This window comes from Hipposideros armiger, unplaced genomic scaffold (genome assembly GCF_001890085.2).
Source record: "Hipposideros armiger isolate ML-2016 unplaced genomic scaffold, ASM189008v1 scaffold_128, whole genome shotgun sequence".
Classification (NCBI taxonomy): Eukaryota; Metazoa; Chordata; class Mammalia; order Chiroptera; family Hipposideridae; genus Hipposideros; species Hipposideros armiger.
The window spans coordinates 2582936-2601752 of NW_017731478.1; the positions used below are offsets into that span (position 1 = coordinate 2582936).

At 47.7% G+C, this 18817-nt stretch overlaps 1 protein-coding gene across 3 annotated transcripts in view; it reads right to left on the reverse strand.

The window, feature by feature from the left end:
• Window positions 1–64: 64 nt before the first annotated feature.
• CFAP251 (cilia and flagella associated protein 251) overlaps window positions 65–18817 on the reverse strand; it is a 75864-nt gene continuing 57111 nt past the window's right edge. For 2 of the 3 annotated variants that reach the window (XM_019649000.1, XM_019648998.1), the window contains exons 20-23: window positions 12703–12931; window positions 11896–11997; window positions 10664–10773; window positions 65–553 (exon numbers count right to left, since the gene is read on the reverse strand). In XM_019649000.1, coding sequence (XP_019504545.1) covers window positions 110–553; window positions 10664–10773; window positions 11896–11997; window positions 12703–12931 — 885 coding nt within the window. In that variant the 3' untranslated portion in view covers window positions 65–109. Of the gene's footprint in view, window positions 554–10663; window positions 10774–11895; window positions 11998–12702; window positions 12932–18817 lie in introns of those variants that run through there. The other variant, XM_019649002.1, reaches the window with a different exon arrangement.

Consider the following 18817-nt stretch of genomic DNA (forward strand, 5'->3'; position numbering starts at 1 on the left):
CACACACACACACACACACACACACACACATACACATACACACACACACTCTCACTCACTCACACATACACACACACATACACACACATACACACTCTCACACACACACTCACACACACACACACACACACAAAGCCGGGGCCGCCGCGCGCCCGGGCCCAGTGCGCAAGCGCCGGGCGGCAGCTGCACGGAGCAGGGGGAGCAGCGCCGCCGCAGCCGCCAGCAGTGCGGCCTCCGGGCGCCGCCTGGCTGCGCCGCGAGCCTCCCACCCGCCCCGGGGACGCGCCGAGGGACGCCCGGCGACCGGGACCCGGCACGCGGAGGGGGCAGCGGGCGGGCGGGCGAGCGCACGGACACTCACCCGGAGGCCGCAGGTGCCGCGGGGTCCCCCGGGGAGGGCGGGCCGGCCGCGGAGGGAGCGCGTTCCTTGGGAGCCAGTCCGGCGGCCGGTCCGTCGCTCCGGGTTTACGGCAGCGGGTGCAGTAATGCAAGTTTTCCTGCGGGGCTCTTGACTTCGCGGAGTTGCAGGCGACAACCCCGGGATGCGAGTGCTCTTGGAGAGAATTGAGAAACACGGACCTCAGCTGGCCCTCGGCCCCGTGCAAACACCCGGGCTAGGACGCCGCTTCCCTTTCCCGAATCCTTTGGAAAACTGAGGTCGGAGGAAAGGTGCCACTCGACCTTGCTTATTAAGTAGCTTTCGGCAGAGAAAGTTCCAGAGTGACCAGCATTTTAACTGGGGCTCTGCCTTGCCCCCTGGAGATCGTGGCCCTCACCATAAATAAGGGGCCCGCGCTGGGTTTGTCGGAGAACCACGATTTCAATGTAAGCCCCTTCTGACTGGCTTAGGTCCCAGTCTCAGAGCCGGTGCCGCGACCGCACAAAGGACACTAGCGCGGTAAAATGGACTGGCCAGCCTACAAGGAGGACTCTTGACGTGGTTTCTTCCCCTTCCTGCCCCAGGACAGCTCTGTGGAGGAACCTATAGTTACCAGGACAACTCAGGTGTTCCATGGTTGTGTTCAGGTGCAGCTAAACAGACTGGACCAGAGCTAATTCGCACCCAGATGGATGCTTGGGGAAAGTGGGAGTGACCCTGTCAACAAGCCTAGCTTTGGAGATAAACTAGCCCAGCAGCAGTCATTTTCCACGTAGGGAAACAGAGTCTCAGGGAAGTTCAAGGTCACAGCCGTAGCGACTAGACCCCTAACTCCCACTCACTCTAGAACCAAGCAGCTTGCTCCAAGGTTTTGGTTTGGGGTAGAGAAGCTATGAGGGTCATGGAGTGGGAGATGGCACTGCAGGCCTTTTCTTAGGCATGTATGGTTACCATTCTGAACCACGAGTTCCTAATGTGAAAAATGAAGGCACACTTAGAGAATCATTCTGAGGACATGGGAAAATATGGAACAGCAGGCAAAGGTCTTCTACTGTTGGCCGGGGTCAGGTCAGCAGACGTGCTTGGGGCCACACAGAACTTTAAAAAAAATAAAATAAAATAAAATAAATAAAAAATATATATATATATGAATTTAAAATAGGAAAGTATCTCAAAAATCCAAGTACTGACTGATGAATGGATAAATGCGTGTATCTATTAAGCTGTTAAGAAGGCATGAAGTACTGACACTTGCCACAACATGGATGAACTTGGAAAACACGCTAAGTGAAATCCACTCACAAAAGGACAGGAGCTCTCTAGGTTAGGCAAACCCATAGAGACAGAAAACAGATTGGTGGTTGCCAGGGAAGGAGGGTTCAAAGGGGGAGTGACTGCTAATGGGTCTGGGGTCTCCTTTTGGGGTGATGGAAAAGTTCTGGAACTAAACAGAGGTGACGGTTGCACAACATTGCGGAGATACATAATGCCACCGAGTTGTACACTTTAAAATGCTCACAGTGGTTAATTTTATGTTATATGTATTTTACCACAATGAAAAGAAATTCAAATATCCAGCTGACATCTACAGACTGGGCCCCCAGTACCACATGGCAACACTCAGCTGTAGCTGAGGACTTCTGTACCCCCTCAGACAAAGCTCTCCAGGTCACCGGTGTGTCACCCAGTCACTTTACTCATTTGTGTTACCAGATGGCCCCAGAAGGAATTTGTGTTTCTGATCTCTGATTAAACTGGAAAGCTTTCTACAAATGTTCTTTATAAGTCTGGCATGTCGCTTTTTATAGTTTCCTGTCCACTGCAGAGATTTTAAAACTTTTCTTTCACCAAAGCACGGTTGTTTTATAGTCTGTGTCTGATCATTCTAATATTTGAAGTGTCTGAGGGTCTGTTTCTGCAAGTTCTTGCTCATGGTGTCCTATTTCCTTGTGATCTGCTGGGTTCTCTCGGACCATGCTGAACACTGTATTTTAACATGTATTTATAGGGACAATTTGATGAAGTTACCTTCCTTGAGAGACGCTTTACATTTGCTCTGCCAGGCTTGCGAGGGCACTGCTAGTTCAGGGCGACCTACATCCAAGTTCAGGGCTTGTGGGTCCCTGTACCACCCAGGTGATGCCAACACAGGCTGCCCAATTGAGCAAGACTGGTTTGTTTACTGTACCCTGAGGGCAGGGTCAGTAATGGGGCAGCTGGCGGACAGGCCTGCACTTCCTGTGTTCACTGGCCTCATCATGATGATCTGAGATCAGCCACGGTGGGAGCTTTCACACTATGGAAATCGGCAAACGCTACATGTCAGGCCCCTTTCCCCAACGCCACCCAGAACTGGTGGGTAAACATTCACCAGCATACCACTGATGGAACCTAATGGGGTCCCAAACTGTCGTGGGGAATGTCTCCCCCAAAGTGTGAGCTTTATGGTGAATATCAAATAGACTGGGGAGGCCTTGAAAAAAAGGAAAAAGTTTTGTTAAACCAAACACTGCAATCTGCCTCTCAGAACTATAACCACAACTATAAAAACTGTTACCAGCTCAAGACACCAGGGGATTGGAAATTTGCATACCTATCCATGCAGCCATTGGCTTGCCTAAAAGTTGGGCCACTTGGGGTCATATATATATATATATATATGGAGAGAGAGAGAAGCGCTTTGAGACAATGTGTTCAAAGGTGAGACTGTATAATCCAGACACTCTTCTAACAATGAATAATTAAACGCAGGCTGTCCGGTCATGACCCAGTGACCCGGAGCAAGGCTGGAATATGTTCATAAACAGGCTTGGCGAATTCTCAGGTCAGGAATCGCCAAGGCTGCCCAAGTGTCTGCAGCTTCACTCCCACGCATGCAGTCATGGTGGCTGCCCAGCCTCTGAATACCCTTCCTAGTTCTGGAGCCTTTGGGGGTGAAGCCACCCCCACCCCACTACGGAAGCTCTCTTCAGCCAGGTCCTGGGCCTGGGGCCCAACTTAGCCAGTTGGTGGATGGTCTCTAGCCAGTTAGATTGTTAAAATAATAGCTTTACTGAAATATAATTAAAATACCATAAAAATTCACCCTTTCAAAGTAGTTTTTAGTATGGTCACCGAGTTGTGAAACCATCACCACAATCGATTTTAGAACATTTCTGCCATCCAAAAAAGAAACTCTCTACTTATTGGCAGTCACTCTTTCTCTCCCCTCCCCCAGCCCCTGGCAACCATGAATCTACTTCCTGTCTCTATGGATTTGCCTATTCTGGACATTTCACATACAGGGCATCATGCAATACGCGTCTTTTTGTGTCTGCTTAGCATATTTTCAAGGCTCATCCATGTTGTAGTGTGTATTAATACTTCATTCCTTTTTATAACTGAATAGTATTCCATTGTATGGAGTTACCATATTTTGTTCATTCATTCTTTCATTGACACCTGGGTTGTTTCCACTTTTGGCTATTATGAATAATGTTGCTATGAACATTAGCATACAGTTTTTTATGCAGATGTGTTTCCATTTCTCTTAGCAGTGTACCTAGGAGTGAAATTGCTGGCTCATATGGTGACTCTGTTTAACATTTTGAGGAACTGCCAGACTGTTTCCCAAGGCGGCTGCACCATTTTACATTCTCACCAGCAGTGAAGGAGGCTTCCGATTTCTCCACATCCTCACCGATACTTGTTACTCACTGTCTTTTTTACTTTAGCCCTCCTAGTGGAGGTGAAGTGGTATCTCATTGTGGCTTTGATTTTTTACTTTGATTTTTTTATTTTTTTATTTTTATTGGGTAACTGTGTTTTTTCCAGGACCCATCAGCTCCAAGTCAAGTCATTGTCCTTAAATCTAGTTGTGGTGGGTGAAGCTCGGCTCCAAGTCCATTGCCATTTTTAATCTAGTTGAGGGGAGGCACAGCCCACTGTCCCAGCAACCTTGTTGTTAAGAGCGTGTGCTCTAACCAACTGAGCCACCTGGCCACCCTGAGCTTTTGAGGGACAGTAGGGGCAGTGGAGCAATAACTCACAGCAGAAGTGGCCACTGGAGAACCTAAGAGGATTGGAGGCACTGAGATCCCAGTGGTGGCAGCACCATTGGCATCCTGGCGGCCTTTGGTTCCTGCTCATTTCCAGAGCTCTCCATTGGTTCTGTGAGTTACCCGACGGTCTTCAAATAAAGTCCCTTTTCACTTAAGCTAACCAGAGCCCATTTCTGTTGCTACAAACTAAAGATCATGATTGATACCATCTCCAAAATGCCCCCTAGTCATTATACTTCCAGAATGCCTCGTCTCTTGCTGCAATCCTTTACTCTATCCCAAACTATTATAAGAGTCTCCCCACTGTGGTCCCTTTCCCCAGATATCCCCTCCTGCCCATGAACCGGTCCTGTGCCTCTAAGACGCAAATCTAATCCACTTCTCCCCTTCACTTTAATCGCGTCTAACATCCTCGATTCAGTACACAAGGCCGTCCTTCCATAACGTGACCGCTGCCTTCTCTGGCCACTGCCCCCAGCCACCTCTCAGATTGGCTTAGAGAGCCTCGTTTATGTCATTTCTCCTCTTACCGTCCCTGGCCTCCTCCTCCGTCCCACCCCATCTTCTCGGGATGCCCCTGTATCATATCACAAGATACTGTAATTGTTGACATATTTCCCTCAATACAGTGTGACCATCTTAAGGGCAATGCCCATGCTTCGTGCCACATTGGATCTTGGCTTAGCACACTGTGTTGACACCGAGGTCACTATTAGGTAGTGGATCTGTAGGCCACAAGTTACTGCCACCTGTCATTCATCCTAGAAAAGTGGAAAAGGTAGAGGTGACCGACAAGACATTGAGGAAGGGGTACGTGGCAAGCATTTACTGAAGCTTTACTGTATGCCAGGCTGCCTTCTGGCGATCCCCAGAGACTCAGGCGAGTGTGTAGTTAAACATGACCATGTGTGAAAGGACAACAGGATCACTGAGAAAATTATGGTCACATTTAAAAAAAAAAACATTGAAACCCCTTTAAAACTCAGAAGAAAGAAGAGGTGTCAACTCAGGGCTTTAGGTTTGTGGGGCTGAAACCCACTGTGAGTGTTTCCACCGTTGGCAAGTGTTATGTGAACGAACACAACCTCAGGGCTGGCTCCACATATGACTTCCGTTTGGTCTTTCCTGGGATCTTCTGAGTGACAGCCTATTTCACATGAAGACTCTCTGGATAGAAAGAAATGAGAATGCCCAGGACTTCCCCTTGGAAGACTGGGCCAGCCTCCATTGCTCCTGCCGAATGCCCACACGAAAGTATTCCTAGTCAGACCCGAGAAGAAGAACCATCAATGGTGGCAATGGAACAGAGATCCTTCTAGACCCCTACAGACCTCGTCTTGTGCCTACATCCCTCTCTGTGGTCTGACCGCACAGACCTTTGGTTCACTGAATGCCTCTGGCTTAGATGCACACTGTCCCCTCTGTCTGGAATGGTATCCCCCCTCTCTTTCCACGACTGGCTTTCAACTTCTCTGTGCTTCAGACCCGTGGCTCACAATCCCACCCACTGCTCCCCTCACTCACCAGAGCAGATGTGCTGGCCAGCTGGCCTCGTCACAGCACAATACTAAACTTGTGCTCCTCCCAGAGAAAACATCCCCGGGGCTGGCCGAGTGGCGCGTTGGTTAAGAGCTGGCTTGGGACGCCAGCTCTGAACAGCAGGGCCCCGGTTCGGATCCCACATGAAGGCCAGTGACACTGTCCTCTACAGCTAAGATGGTGAACAACAGCTCAACCTGGAGCTGGGCTGCCATGAGTTGCCGGCGACTGTGTAGGCTGCAGCCCCTGCTGCAGTGGGTTGCCATAAGCTACTGTGTGTGGCAGCCAGCGTGAGCGGGTGGCAGCCGGTGTGAGCTGCCAAGAGCCGCCGTGAGCAGCCGTCCAGAGGCCAGCGACCGATCTGCCTCACCCGGGAAGAGCGCAATGATAATACTAACATGGGCCAGTGAAGCAACGTCCTCCACACCTAGACTGAAGAACAAAAGGACAGCAACCTGTCTGTTCCCCTTCCCCTGATTCCCCAGTGCTGTTCCCCTCCCTCAATTCCCCAATAAGAAAATAAAAGAAAATAAAAAAGAAAAAAAAAAGAAAAAGAAAACATCCCCCCTTGCTTTAAAGAGCACGAGCTACAAAAATAAAGACCATGTTTACATTGCTGGGCTTTGTGACTTCCAGTCAAGAAAATAAGAGAACAGGAGGGGTACGGGCAGAACATCATGGTTCATTCCACTTCGGTGGGGCAACTTTGGTGTTGAACTGCCCCATTGCACCACTAGTGACTTCAAACTATCAAGAGGGGCGGTGGGGCCAGCAGTGGACAGCAACCTTCCTGGGCCTGACGCCTCTCACCTGGGCATGGGTAAATACCCACAGTTACCTAGAAAGGCAAGAGGTCTTTCAGCAGCTCAGGAAAACACAAGCCGAAGGGCATGGGGCCCCTGCTGGTAACTGTCTCATCAGGTTGGTCCCTACACTCAGTGTTGCACTGCCATTGAAGAATGTTGCATCAGCCTGTTTTTTGTGTGTTTTTTTCCCCTTTACACTAAGCTAGCAGAGGGCTCTTATAAGACATCTGAGTAGGGTGGCAACTTGCTGTAGATCCGCCGTGCCCTGTATCTATTTATTACCATCCATTTTGAAGCAGCTGCCTGTAGGGAAATGCTGGCCAAACCCCAGAAGAGCACGCTCACGCTGCAAACATAGGTGTCTAGGCCATGGCCGAAGGACCCATCTGCATTGCCTCGAGATGCTCACAGAGGAAACAAATTCAGGGTGACTCAGTCGGAAAGGTGGCACAGATTTCTTTTCTATCTTTTTCTTTTTAAATTTTGAACTAATGTGAGATTTACAGGAGAGTTGCAAAGGCAGAACCGAGAGTTCCCATAGACCTGTCATCTAGCTTCCCAAGTTTGCACATCTAACCATGACAGCAAGCGAAGCTGAGAAACCAGCACCTCGGACTTCACGGCAATCTCACTAGCTTCTGATGTCCGCTCTCTGTTCCCGAAAGCCAGGATCCCACTTTGCATTTCGTCATTTTGTCTCCTTTAGTCTCCTCCGATCTGTGACAGCTCCTCAGTCTTTTCTCGTGGGCCATGACCTTGACGTTTTTGAAAAGTACCAGTCAGGCATGTTGTACAGATTCCCTGCATTTGTAAAAATCTGTTGGGAGGGGGTAATCCTGGCCTGTGAGGGAGAGCAAACTCCAGCCTGTGGGATGAATCCGGGCGGCGAGTCCTGTGTGGCCCCTGAGCGAAGAACAGTTTCCACATTTTTTAATGGTTGAAAAGAATCAAAAGAAGACGATGTTTTCATGACGTGTGGAAATGGCCACGTAATCCAGATTTCCATGTCTGTCACTGTACGTGCTCGGAAATGCGGCCACGGTCACTCTTTCCTGTATTGTCTGTGGCTGCTTTTCTTTGATGCCTGACCCATGCAGTTGGGGGTGAGGGAGAGGGGCTGGGCCTGCAGAGCCTCAATATTTACACTCTAGCCCTTTATAGGGGAAGTCTGCAGACTGTGATGGAGAGGGTCTGTGAGGACTGGCATGCCCTTGTATTCGAAAGCTAAGTCAGCTATTAAAAGGGCACTGAAGCTTCAAGTTCATTCATTCCATCATCCCACAAATGTTAACCGAGGGCCCATTGTCAAAACCAGCAGAGACCCCTCTTTTAACAAGCGTTAACTGGTGCTAAAACTCAAACTGGGAAAGGGTTCATTCTCATCAAATGGCTTCCCGAGCCTCAGGCCCAGTTTCTGCCTGTAGTAATATAACAACAGCTGCTGTCCGATTTTGAGTGCTAACTTATGCCCATGACATTCGACTTGTGCCATCTCTTTTAATCCTCATGAGCACCCCAAGTGTTCCAGGAGGCAATTGAGGTTTAAGAGATTAGCCACACCCAAGGGCACCCAGGGACCTATTAAATAGCAGAAGCAGAAAATGAACTCAGCCCAACCTTTCCAAACTGAAGCATGGGCCAGAGGAGCCTGGGGGTCTGGAGCAGAGAGTGGGGTTTGGGGGGAGGCTCTTGGTGGTTCCTGGAAGACCACTGCTATTCTACACACTCCTGAACTCTGCAAGCAACAAACCAGGATGTGGAGGTCAGCAGCCAAAGGCCCTACCTGCAATGGCATTCCTTCTTCAAAGGAACATCACAGCGTGCTTTTTGGGGTTCGGTATTTTGTCCCTAAGGCTGCATGTACAAGCCCAACAATCCTGTCTTCCTTCAGTCTCTCCGTTTTCCCTTTCTGGCATCACTGCTCTGCCACCCACACTACTGGACAGCCCGAGTTCTCTGCTTACGTGACAGCCTTGGATGGCTGTCCTTCCTCTTCACGACCTGTGTGGCCTGCAGGCCTGGCCTGCTCGGCAGGGATGGGAGGTGGAGAGGCCCTCCTAGGGCTGAAAGGTGAACATGCTGCTCTCTGCCTTGGTCAAACTAACTGAGAGACATCAAAACAAAAGCACCTGCAGAGAGAGGTTCTGAAGCTGAGAAGGGGCCCCACAGGCCAGGCTGGGGTGTGAATGCCACTGACACAGACCCTGCTGTCCCTCACTATTTTGGCCTTCCTGGATGAATGTCTTAGCCAGGACCCCATGGTGACTTAAAGAGATGCCGGAAGCTGGCTCAGCACACGGGGAACATCATAGTGGGTCCAACCGGTCATTGGTCTGCCCTGTTGATGACAATTATTCCAATGTTATGTAGTCACTGAGAACAAAATCAGTGTGCCAGCTTTAATGAAAGAAGCCTCTGGTTGGTGTCCAGACTGCATCCAATTCTGAGTTATTTTTTGAAGAGAACAAGTCATTTGAGAATTTCCTGTTCCCTAAAATGTCCCCAGGAACTTTTTAACTGGCTTGGTAATCTATCTCCGAAGCCCTTAGCAGCTGCAAAATTGATTCATAAAGCTTGTTTTCCTTTTTGTGTGTTTTTAAAAAGAACAAACTGTAAACTAGGTTGCAAAGCCCTGGTGACACAACGTGATCAGCAGGTGCCTGTGGAACCTTGGCCCATGCCGTCTGTCCCAAGGTCATAGTGACACAGCCTGGTTCCAGGTAGATGGTTCCATTCTGTGTTTCAGGGTATTCCAGTGACTCCCCGTGCCCATCTTCCAGGTGGGCGCCATGCAGTGGGGCAGGCTCTGTGCACAGAGGAGGCCGCTGCTACTGTTACTCTCACACACACCTCAGCTCCTGACCACAAAGTACTTTGATGGGGACCAGAAATGCTACCTCAAATGCTAGTTCCCCTGGGAAGGACCTGGTCTGGCGGGGGGAGGCTGTGTTGGACTGAGGGTGCACATCTGCCTGAAGGAGACCTCACAACGGAAACCATAGCTTTCATCTGTTTACATGATGACGGGATTCTATTTTCAAGGACAAAACACCGCTGAAAACCTAGTCATGTTCCCTAAACCTCCCTGAGCAGGGGAACTGGCCCGTTTTTTGCCTATTCGGGGTTTTGAAGCCTAGCGAGTGTGAGGCAGTCAATCAGCCACATTGGTTTCTGGTGGGTGGGAGGGGCTCACAGACTCTAGGTGATTCTGCCCAGAGGTTGGCTGTGTGGTTTTTGGCTCTGGTGCAGCATACATGAGGTTCTTGGGTGCTTTTTGCATTCTCTCTGACAGTTGCCACCTGGGTTAAGCATGGCCAGTGATGCTCTTCATAACGACCACATGACGCTGCTGGAATGTTTTGCTGAGAAGAAGCCATAAGTAAGGGACTCTCAGAAGACCAGAGATCCCAGCACCCCTACCCCAGCCTAACAGCAGGCAGGGGTGCTCCACATCAGGTCACATTAGGACAAGGGTCCAGGTGGCACTCGAGGGGAAGGGGATAAGGTCACACGTGTCACTAGGAAGGCCTGCTGCTAGCCAAGGCCCTCTCTGTCCCCAAAGACCACATCACCTCCACGTCCCTTCAAACCCCCCACCAGGCAGCACTGCCTTAGATTAGGCACAAAGACAGGCCGGGGTGTCTAGCCACCATTTATATCCAGCTGCCAGTGTTTTTCTTGCCTCCACCCACTTGTCTCTTTCAGAAACAGTGGAATGCCCAACTTTGTGAATTCCATTGCTTAACAGAAATTTGCTTTTAATGTCTAAAGATTCTAAAGATTTAGAGTGGGGGTAGGGAAGTGCAGGAAACTTAGTGCTTCTTGGGGGAAAAAAAACAACAAAAGCGCTCACACACAAAGTCCTTTGTGCTTCAAACATTCCTGACAACTTCACTGACCGTAGGATCTTGTCTGACGTGGGGTGAGATGGTTAAGCCAAGAATTTCCGTCGCGAATATTTCTGCAGTGATTTCGTCTGGAAGTTCTTCTTCATAGCACACTTCTGAGCCTGGGCAAACAAGGAAACCAGTGTCTTCATAACAATCAGGTTTCGAATGCAGACGCATTTTCCAAAAACACAAGGAAACGATACTAAAAAGCGAGAGGTGCTTTGTGCTGTGGTTTGGCTTTGATTCCTTGGGAAAAAAACCCTGGGTGGAAAACGGTTAAAATCCTTCCTTTGTGGTTTGGAGCACTTGTTACTTGGGTCTCTGCAAACTTCACTGGAAAACCTCAACCACCCTGTATCCTTGATGTTACTGTTTCGAGACACCTAGGAACACAACATAAATACCTAACAATAGGTAAAGGTACATCGTGAGACCCTAAGGACAAAAGGATAGAGTCAGATACCGGAGTCTAGAACTGTCTGAGTTTAGGGACTCTGTTCATTTGAAACTGGGGACAGACAATACAAGAAGAGGGAGGAGAGGGCCTGGGGGGGATCTCAGCTCCTGACTCCAGTCGCAGTAACAGTAGCGGCACTGACCACCACGGGGTCATCAGGCTAGCATCCTGGGCTAATCCCTGGAGTTATTCCCACACAGGCAGGCCCAGGAGGTGGGGGTCTGGATTGATTCCTGCTGAGCTTAAATGCACAACCCACAGTCCAGGGCCATTTACCTCCCTGGAGTGGACTAGGAGAAGGAGATAGGAAATCCTCAGGCAGGAAAGAGAGCCTGATCTTTAAAAACTTTAAAAATTCTGGCAGCTTAAAGTCAGGCTTGTGCCACCTACCAAGCCGTCGCCCTCTCCTTATCAAGTCCCTCTTGACAATTCCCCTTCGTCTGAAACAGCTTCCAAACTGAATGCTCTGCCAGCGGCCAATAGTCACCCGCCCAGGCCGGAAAGATGAAGACCAGGTCAGGGGACTAAAGGGAAAAAGCAAGACCAGAAGGCACAAAGGACAGACAAGCACGGGGACAAAAAGCTTTCTTTCCTCTCTTAGACGTGACTGCCGCTCACTGGCCTTTTCATAACTTATTCATGTGGGGTTCCCGACAGACTTGCTTTGTTGTGTGTGGGGGTATTAAGGAGAGTGGCTTGCCGCAGTCAGGAGACATAAATGCACTTAAGTGTACAGCAGACCTGAGAGCTCGGCTGCGTGCCCAGACAGAGCCAGCCCCAGTACCTTTGACAGAGGAGGCTGCAGGCTCGGATTTCCAGCCCTCGGGATTTAGTCCCAGCAGCGAAGCAAAGCAGTCAGACATCTCCTCCTCAGTCATGTGCTCACCTGGGTATCGTTTAAAAAAAAAGGGGGGGGGGCGGGTCAGCTCTTGGGACTGAACATGATGTCAGCGCGTAGTGCCATCGTTCTGAGGTCTGAAAGAGAATTATTCGGCTATTTCCTTCTTGAGACACAAAGACAGTGTAGGGTCCCATGTTACTGTCGCATATGCTTCCTTGTATGGTGTTAGAAATGGGGCTCCTACAGGGGAACTATGTTGGGGCTTGTATGGAGACATCAGACAGCTTTCTGATAAAGGCTGCACTGGCTTGCTTTCAAGTTCCCCCCACATTAGAACCGCCAGCGTGGCTAAGATGAAATGATCACCCAGGGAGAATGCCTGCTTGACTTCCTCACATAAAATAATGAGGAAAAGAGTAGGTAAAAGGGGACATTTTGACTTTGGTGTGGTTTAGTTTACAAACACATCCCATAACAGCCGAATCTCATAATAGCCCCGTGACATTGAGGGCTGGCACTGTTTTCCCATTTTACAACTGAGGACACTGAACCCTGAAATTTCAGCAAGTGGGAACATAGCCAGCATTCTTCTGGTCCCCTGGTCAGTGTCCTTCCTGTGACCCCACCATGCCAGCTACGCGGGTCAGCAAGGACACCCCCCAGGCTGAAACCCTGTCCAAATAAAGATGCCAGGGTGTCGCTCACCATTGGCCAGAGGATGTTACAAGGTTTCCCTATTTATGGATTTACCTTTGGTTAGAAGCAGTTTCAGGAAATCTTCTCTTTGAATAGCTTTCTTCCCTTTTGAATTGGTATAGCCAAGGATGTCGAAGCTCTTCTGGATGTTATGCATGGTATTCCCAAAAGGTGGCCGGTGGTTAAGGTAAATTTTGAGGAAATCTGGTAAGTTGATTTTGTCAATTATCTCTCCAGTGTCCACGTACTCACTAAATCTGATTTCGTTGAACATATCTTCAATCTAGGGAAGAGGTTTGGAAAAAAAAAAAAAAAAGGCCATGGTAAGCAGAAAAGACTGTGATATACTTCTAAAAATTGGAGAGTAACAGACAAATGTTCACTGTTATCTTAGAACACATCTGTAATGGGTTGACTGTGTCCCCCAAGAAAGATACGTTGAATTCCTAACCCCGAGGACCTTAGAATGATATTGTTTAGAAACAGGGTTAGGCGGCTGGATGGCTCAGTGGATAGAGCGCGTGCTCTTAACAACAAGGTTGCTGATTCCACTCCCACATGGGACGGTGGGCTGCACCCCCCGCAAGTAGATACTGAAAAAAATGGTGGGCCGGCCAAGTGGCGCTTTGGTTAGGAGTTGGCTTGGGACCCCAGCTCTAAGCAGCAGGGCCCCAGTTCGGATCCCACATGAGGGCCAGTGACGCTGCGCCCTCTACAGCTAAGATGGTGAGCAACAGCTCGACCTGGAGCTGGGCTGCTGTGAGACACCATGAGTGGCCGTCCAATGGCTGGCGACCGATCTGCGTCAGCCAGGAAGAGCGCAATGATCACAATACCAACATGGGCCAGTGAAGCGCCGTCCTCCACAACTAGACTGAAGAACAAAAGGACAGCAACTTGTCTGTTCCCCTTCCCCAATTCCTCAACACTCTTCCCTTCCCCCAATTCCCCAATAAAATCTTTTTTAAAAATGGCGACTGGACTTGAAGCTGAGCTTGTATCCTCTACAACTAAGATTGAAGGACAACTTGACTTGGAGCTGATGGGTCCTGGGAAAAACATACTGTTCCCCAACAAAGTTAAAAAAAGAAAAGAAAAAAAGAAATAGGGTCATGGCAGATGTAATTAGTTAAGATGAGGTCACACTGGAGTAGGGTGGGCCTCCTTTAATCCAATGTAACTGCTGTCCTTTAAGAAGAAGAGACAGACACATGGGGAAAAGATGGTCCTGTGATGAAGGAGGCAGAGAATAAAGTGATACAGTTTAAGCCAGTTCTTTATGTAACTGCCGAGGAGTGCTGGCGACCGCCAGAAGCTAGAAAAGGAAGGATTCTCCCTTATAGGTTTCAGAGAATATAGTCCTACTGATACCTTGATTTCATGAGAAAATACATTTCTGTTGTCTTAAGTCACCCAGTCTGTGGTGCTTTTTACCGCATCCCTAAAAGAGTGTCCAATTTGTCAATGCTTTTAGCATTGGCATAAACACTGTTTCATCTTATCACTTTTCACCTAAGTGTCTCACATTGTATCAACTATCTCTTTGTGAAGCAGATATCAGTTTCATCTAAAAGATAGAATTCAGATATTAGCTTATATAAATAAGCAAATAATTTAGTGTGCAACTCAAATATGGGACCTGTGACCCTTGTAAGTTTTCTAAGACAATTGACTGCACCATGATTCCTTTTTCCTTTCTTTCTGTTCCATTTTTATTCTGCAATATTTTATACACACAAAAGATTATATGTGACAACTATGTACTTTATGTGGTATAATTTTTTTAAATGAACACCTAAAAAAGCCATCATTCATTGAGAAGATCAACAAAATTGACAAATCTTTAGCCAGGCTAACCAAGAAAAAAGAGAAAAAACTCAAATTACTAAAATCAGAAATGGAGAAGGGGACACTAGTACCAACCTCACAAAAATAAAAACGAGTATGAACAACTATATGCCAACAAATCAAATAACTTAGATGAAATGTCCAGAAAGAAACAAATGACCAAAACTGACACAAGAAGAAATAGAAAATCTGAATAGACCCATCACAAATAAAGAGATTGAATTAGTGATTTAAAACGTCCACGAAGAAAAGCCCAGGACAGCATGGCTTCACTGGCGAATTCTACCAAATATGTAAAGAAAAATACCAATTCTACACAAACTCTCCCCAAAACAGAAGAAAACAGAACACTTCACAATTCATTCTGTGAGTCCTGCTTTGGAGAGTCATTCTTTGTGAATTTTCCAAATTCTCTAGAATTGAGCAAAGGGTGATGACATGTCTGAGCCTTCAGCTGGAAATGTGGTGCTGGTTAATGCAAGTCTCCAGACGAGATTCCTTATGTAACTGGCAAAATACAAGAAAGAGAGAAATATAATATAAAAACAAACACACACCACCACTCCTTGCTGCCGTCAGCCCGTGCCTGTGCTGTATTTTTGTACCATGCATGTTGCAGTTGGCTGAAATTCGGAAACTGGAATTACGCCTGGCAAAGGGCTAGGAATGAGTAATTTAGTTTAGTGTCTACATTTTAAACTAATATGTCTGCCAATAAATTGTGGGGGTTGGAAATTTACAAAGAGAGAGAATAAAAGCCACAGAGAAGTGGGAAATATTCCCCACCCTCAGAACATCAACTCTACTTTGGTCTGTAGGAATGAATCAGGAAGTGAATCTATATTTGCACACACTATATATCAATTATTTATTACCAGTTTCTCCCTGTCCACTAAATAAATGTAGAACAAAAGCTGAAAGAGCACCAGGTTGAAGTGACACCAAATATCAGCCTGTCTGGGGCACATCAAGCCCAAAACATCAAGAAGAAAATAAAACCTCTTACAGTCCAACCATCCAACCATAATTTCTGTGAAAGATCTGGGGTACTTTCTTTCCATTTTTTCCATGCATATAAACTATATATGTCTAATATAGATCCTGTTTTTTTCCTTTAACACTGTGTCTTAGTATTTTCAAAGAAGCCACATATTCTCAATGCAACATTCTGAGAATGGTCTTTTGAAATAATGTCCTCAGGATACAAATGAACTATAATTGATACTATATAAGTAGCTTTAAATGGTAACACTGTTTCATAAATGGCATTTGTTGAGTTTATATTATGTACAACTGCATGTGAAATGATGTATGATTTTATGCATATCTATAACACTATCCAGTAGCATGTTCTTTACATATTGTACTATGTAATTTTAATAGTATTATATACATGTGCTACTGCTTACTATGAGCCAGTGGAGGCTGGGGTAAAAGTGTGATTTAAAATAAAATTAAAAAAATTTTTTTTTCAATTACTGAAAGCATGATCTTTGATGACAGACCTAGGTTTAAACCCTGGGTCCGCCGTTTTCTATGTGACTTTGAGTGAATAACTTAACATTCCTCGTCCTCGGTTTCCTCATCGTGAAAAAGGGCGTAATGTGGTCAAACATATGCATTGGACTGTTTTAAAGCTCACTGCAACAATGTATGTAAAGTGCTAAATATAATGCCTAACATAGCAAGCACTCCACAGGCAGTAACTATTCTCGTGATTATTATGCTTTGTATGCCCTTGCTAATTGCATGTAATTATAATATATATTATCATTGCATAAATTATCATCTAAATGATATATGTAAACTATAAATGTAATACATGACTTAACTCAATTGAAAAACAGGAGACTAACCCAAAGGTGACAAAAAGGAATCCCAAAGTGCCTGGAGTTACTCAGCGAAGGCTCTGAACACATCCTCTCTTAAGGTGAATCACCTCACGCTCCTTTCCTGTATGACTGATCAAGAGTCACCGTTCAACAAGCAGAGCTGGCAGTTCCGGCATCACTGACATGTCTTTCCCAAGCCTACTCTGAAAGAGTTAGTTGAAGAGGCAGGTTGTGCTACATGTCTAAACAAGGGTCACGCTTGAAGAGGAACCTCGGAGATGGAACTGGAACGCCAAGATCCTTCCCAGTGCCCCGGTGTGACGCTGCTGTCCTGCCCAGAATGCTAGGGCTGGCGTTTGTTGGCATTCTCACCCTGGTCCGTCCAATGGCAAGGCAGTGCTTTCTTCCCTTCACCCAGGGAGCTTTAAATATTTTGACGCCCAGGCCCCATTCCCAGAGATCCTGACTTAATAGATGTGGGGTGGCGTCTGAGCAGTCTTATTTTTTTTTAAAAGCTCCCCAGGTGATTTGAATATGAGGCCAAGGCTGAGAAGCACGGCTTTAAGGCAGGGGTAGCAAAATGACCAGGAGGGCTGTGAAAACACAGACTGCTGGTCCCATCCCCAGTTTCTGATTCAGTGGGTCTGGATGGGGCCTGAGAACGCACATGTTTGACCAGTCCCCAGGGGAGGCCAGTGCTGCTGGTATGGGGGCCACAGCTTTGAGAATCACTGCTCTTACTCCACAGGGGTTCGCAGAGGCGATACTCATGCCAAAAAAGAATCGGCACCAGGCTTGTGATTTTCATTAGAGAGTAATGACGGGTGGCAGCTATGGCACACGCTCCACTTCTTTGGGCCACATCTGTCTCCTCCATGAAGCTGGAGCGGTCGCTTTCGTGCATTTCCTCAGCAGCTCAGTTTGGAGGCTGGCACATTTTGGGAGCTCAGAGAAATGTGGACTGAACGAAGTAAATAAACAACACGGGCACGAGTGAGGCCACGGAAAAACCTCTCTTTAAAAGTCACAAAAGGCTTGTTTAGAATAACCACTTACTGCCCTAGTTAATTTAGTTCAATTTACTAGTAGTAACTAAACACTGGGTTTAGAGCTGGGCAAATAAAAGGAAAGTCACTTAATGATTACTAGGACAGCCCTGTGGTTTAGGAGTTTACGGTCACAGTCAGTCTGCAAAAATGTATTAAACACCTACTAAGTGCCAGGCACTGGTCTGGGCTCTGTGAAGAGACACTCAAGAAACAATATACACACACACGTAGAGAGGGAGCTAGCAGGAGCGCTCCATCACCGCTGTCCTTGGCCCTGGTGTCCCCTGAGAAATACCTGCAAGCTTTTAAAAACTACCCCTGCCCAGGCTCCACCCCTCAGTTTGATTGATGGGGTAGGGCCTAGGCATCTGGTTTTTTTTCAGTGCCCTCAGGAGATTTTAACATGGTTGGATACTATGGCTGTAAAAGATTAGGTGCCAAAATGAGGGAGATCAACATCAAGGGCTGGAGGCGCTCTCAGCTAGATGGGCCTGGAAGGCTTCCTGGAAGAGGCAGGCCTGGAGGACAGCCACCAAGGGTCCAGCCAGTGTGAAGTGAGGGAGCATGCTCCAGGCTGGGAAACAAGTGTGAGAAGTGGGGTTCGAGGGAGGGGTGCCTGTCACGCTCTTCCAAAGCACCTTCTCTGTGTCTCCTATCACTGCTGTAACAAATGACTACACACGTGGTAGCACAAAGCACACAAATTGACCTTACAGTTCTCAAGGTCAGAGGTCCAAGATGGGTCTCAAGGGCTGAAATCAAGGTGTCGGTCGGGCCGGGTTCCTTCTGGAAGCTGGAGTGGAGAATCTGCTTCCTTTCCCAGCGTCCAGGGGCTGCCATCATTCCTTGGCTCGTGGTCCCTTCCATCTTCAAAGCAGCAGTCTGGTCACTCACTCTGACCTCTTCCTCCCTCATCATGTCTCCTCCTCTGACTCTGACGCTCCTGCCTCTTTCTTAGAAAGCCCCTTGTGATGACATTGGGCCCCCTGGCTAATCCAGGATCATCTCCCATCTCAAGAGCCTTAACGTGCAAAGGCCCTTTTGCTCTCTAAGGGAACACATTTCACAGGCTGCAGGAGTCAGAACGTAGATCTGCTGCACGCCCCCATTTGCGTTGACAAGTCCTCAGGAGAGCTGGAGGGTTAGGGTTTGGCCGAGGCACTGAGGGCCTTGATACTATCTGTAGGTTAGAAGACGCAAACTGGCGGTCCCTGGGCTAACCCTGCAGACGTGCTCTGTTTGTTTCACGGGGTGTTTTTAAAATTAGAGATTTCATATAGAAGTATGGATTTCAAATGCTCTTGAAAAGTCAGAGGGGTCTGGTGATGGTAGCCCTGCGCTTCCAGATGGTAAGAGTTAGATGGAGCTGAGAAGAAACTGTCCCATTTAGGGTAATGTGTTCTCTGGCAGTGACAGCAGGACATCCAGGCGATGGTGGGG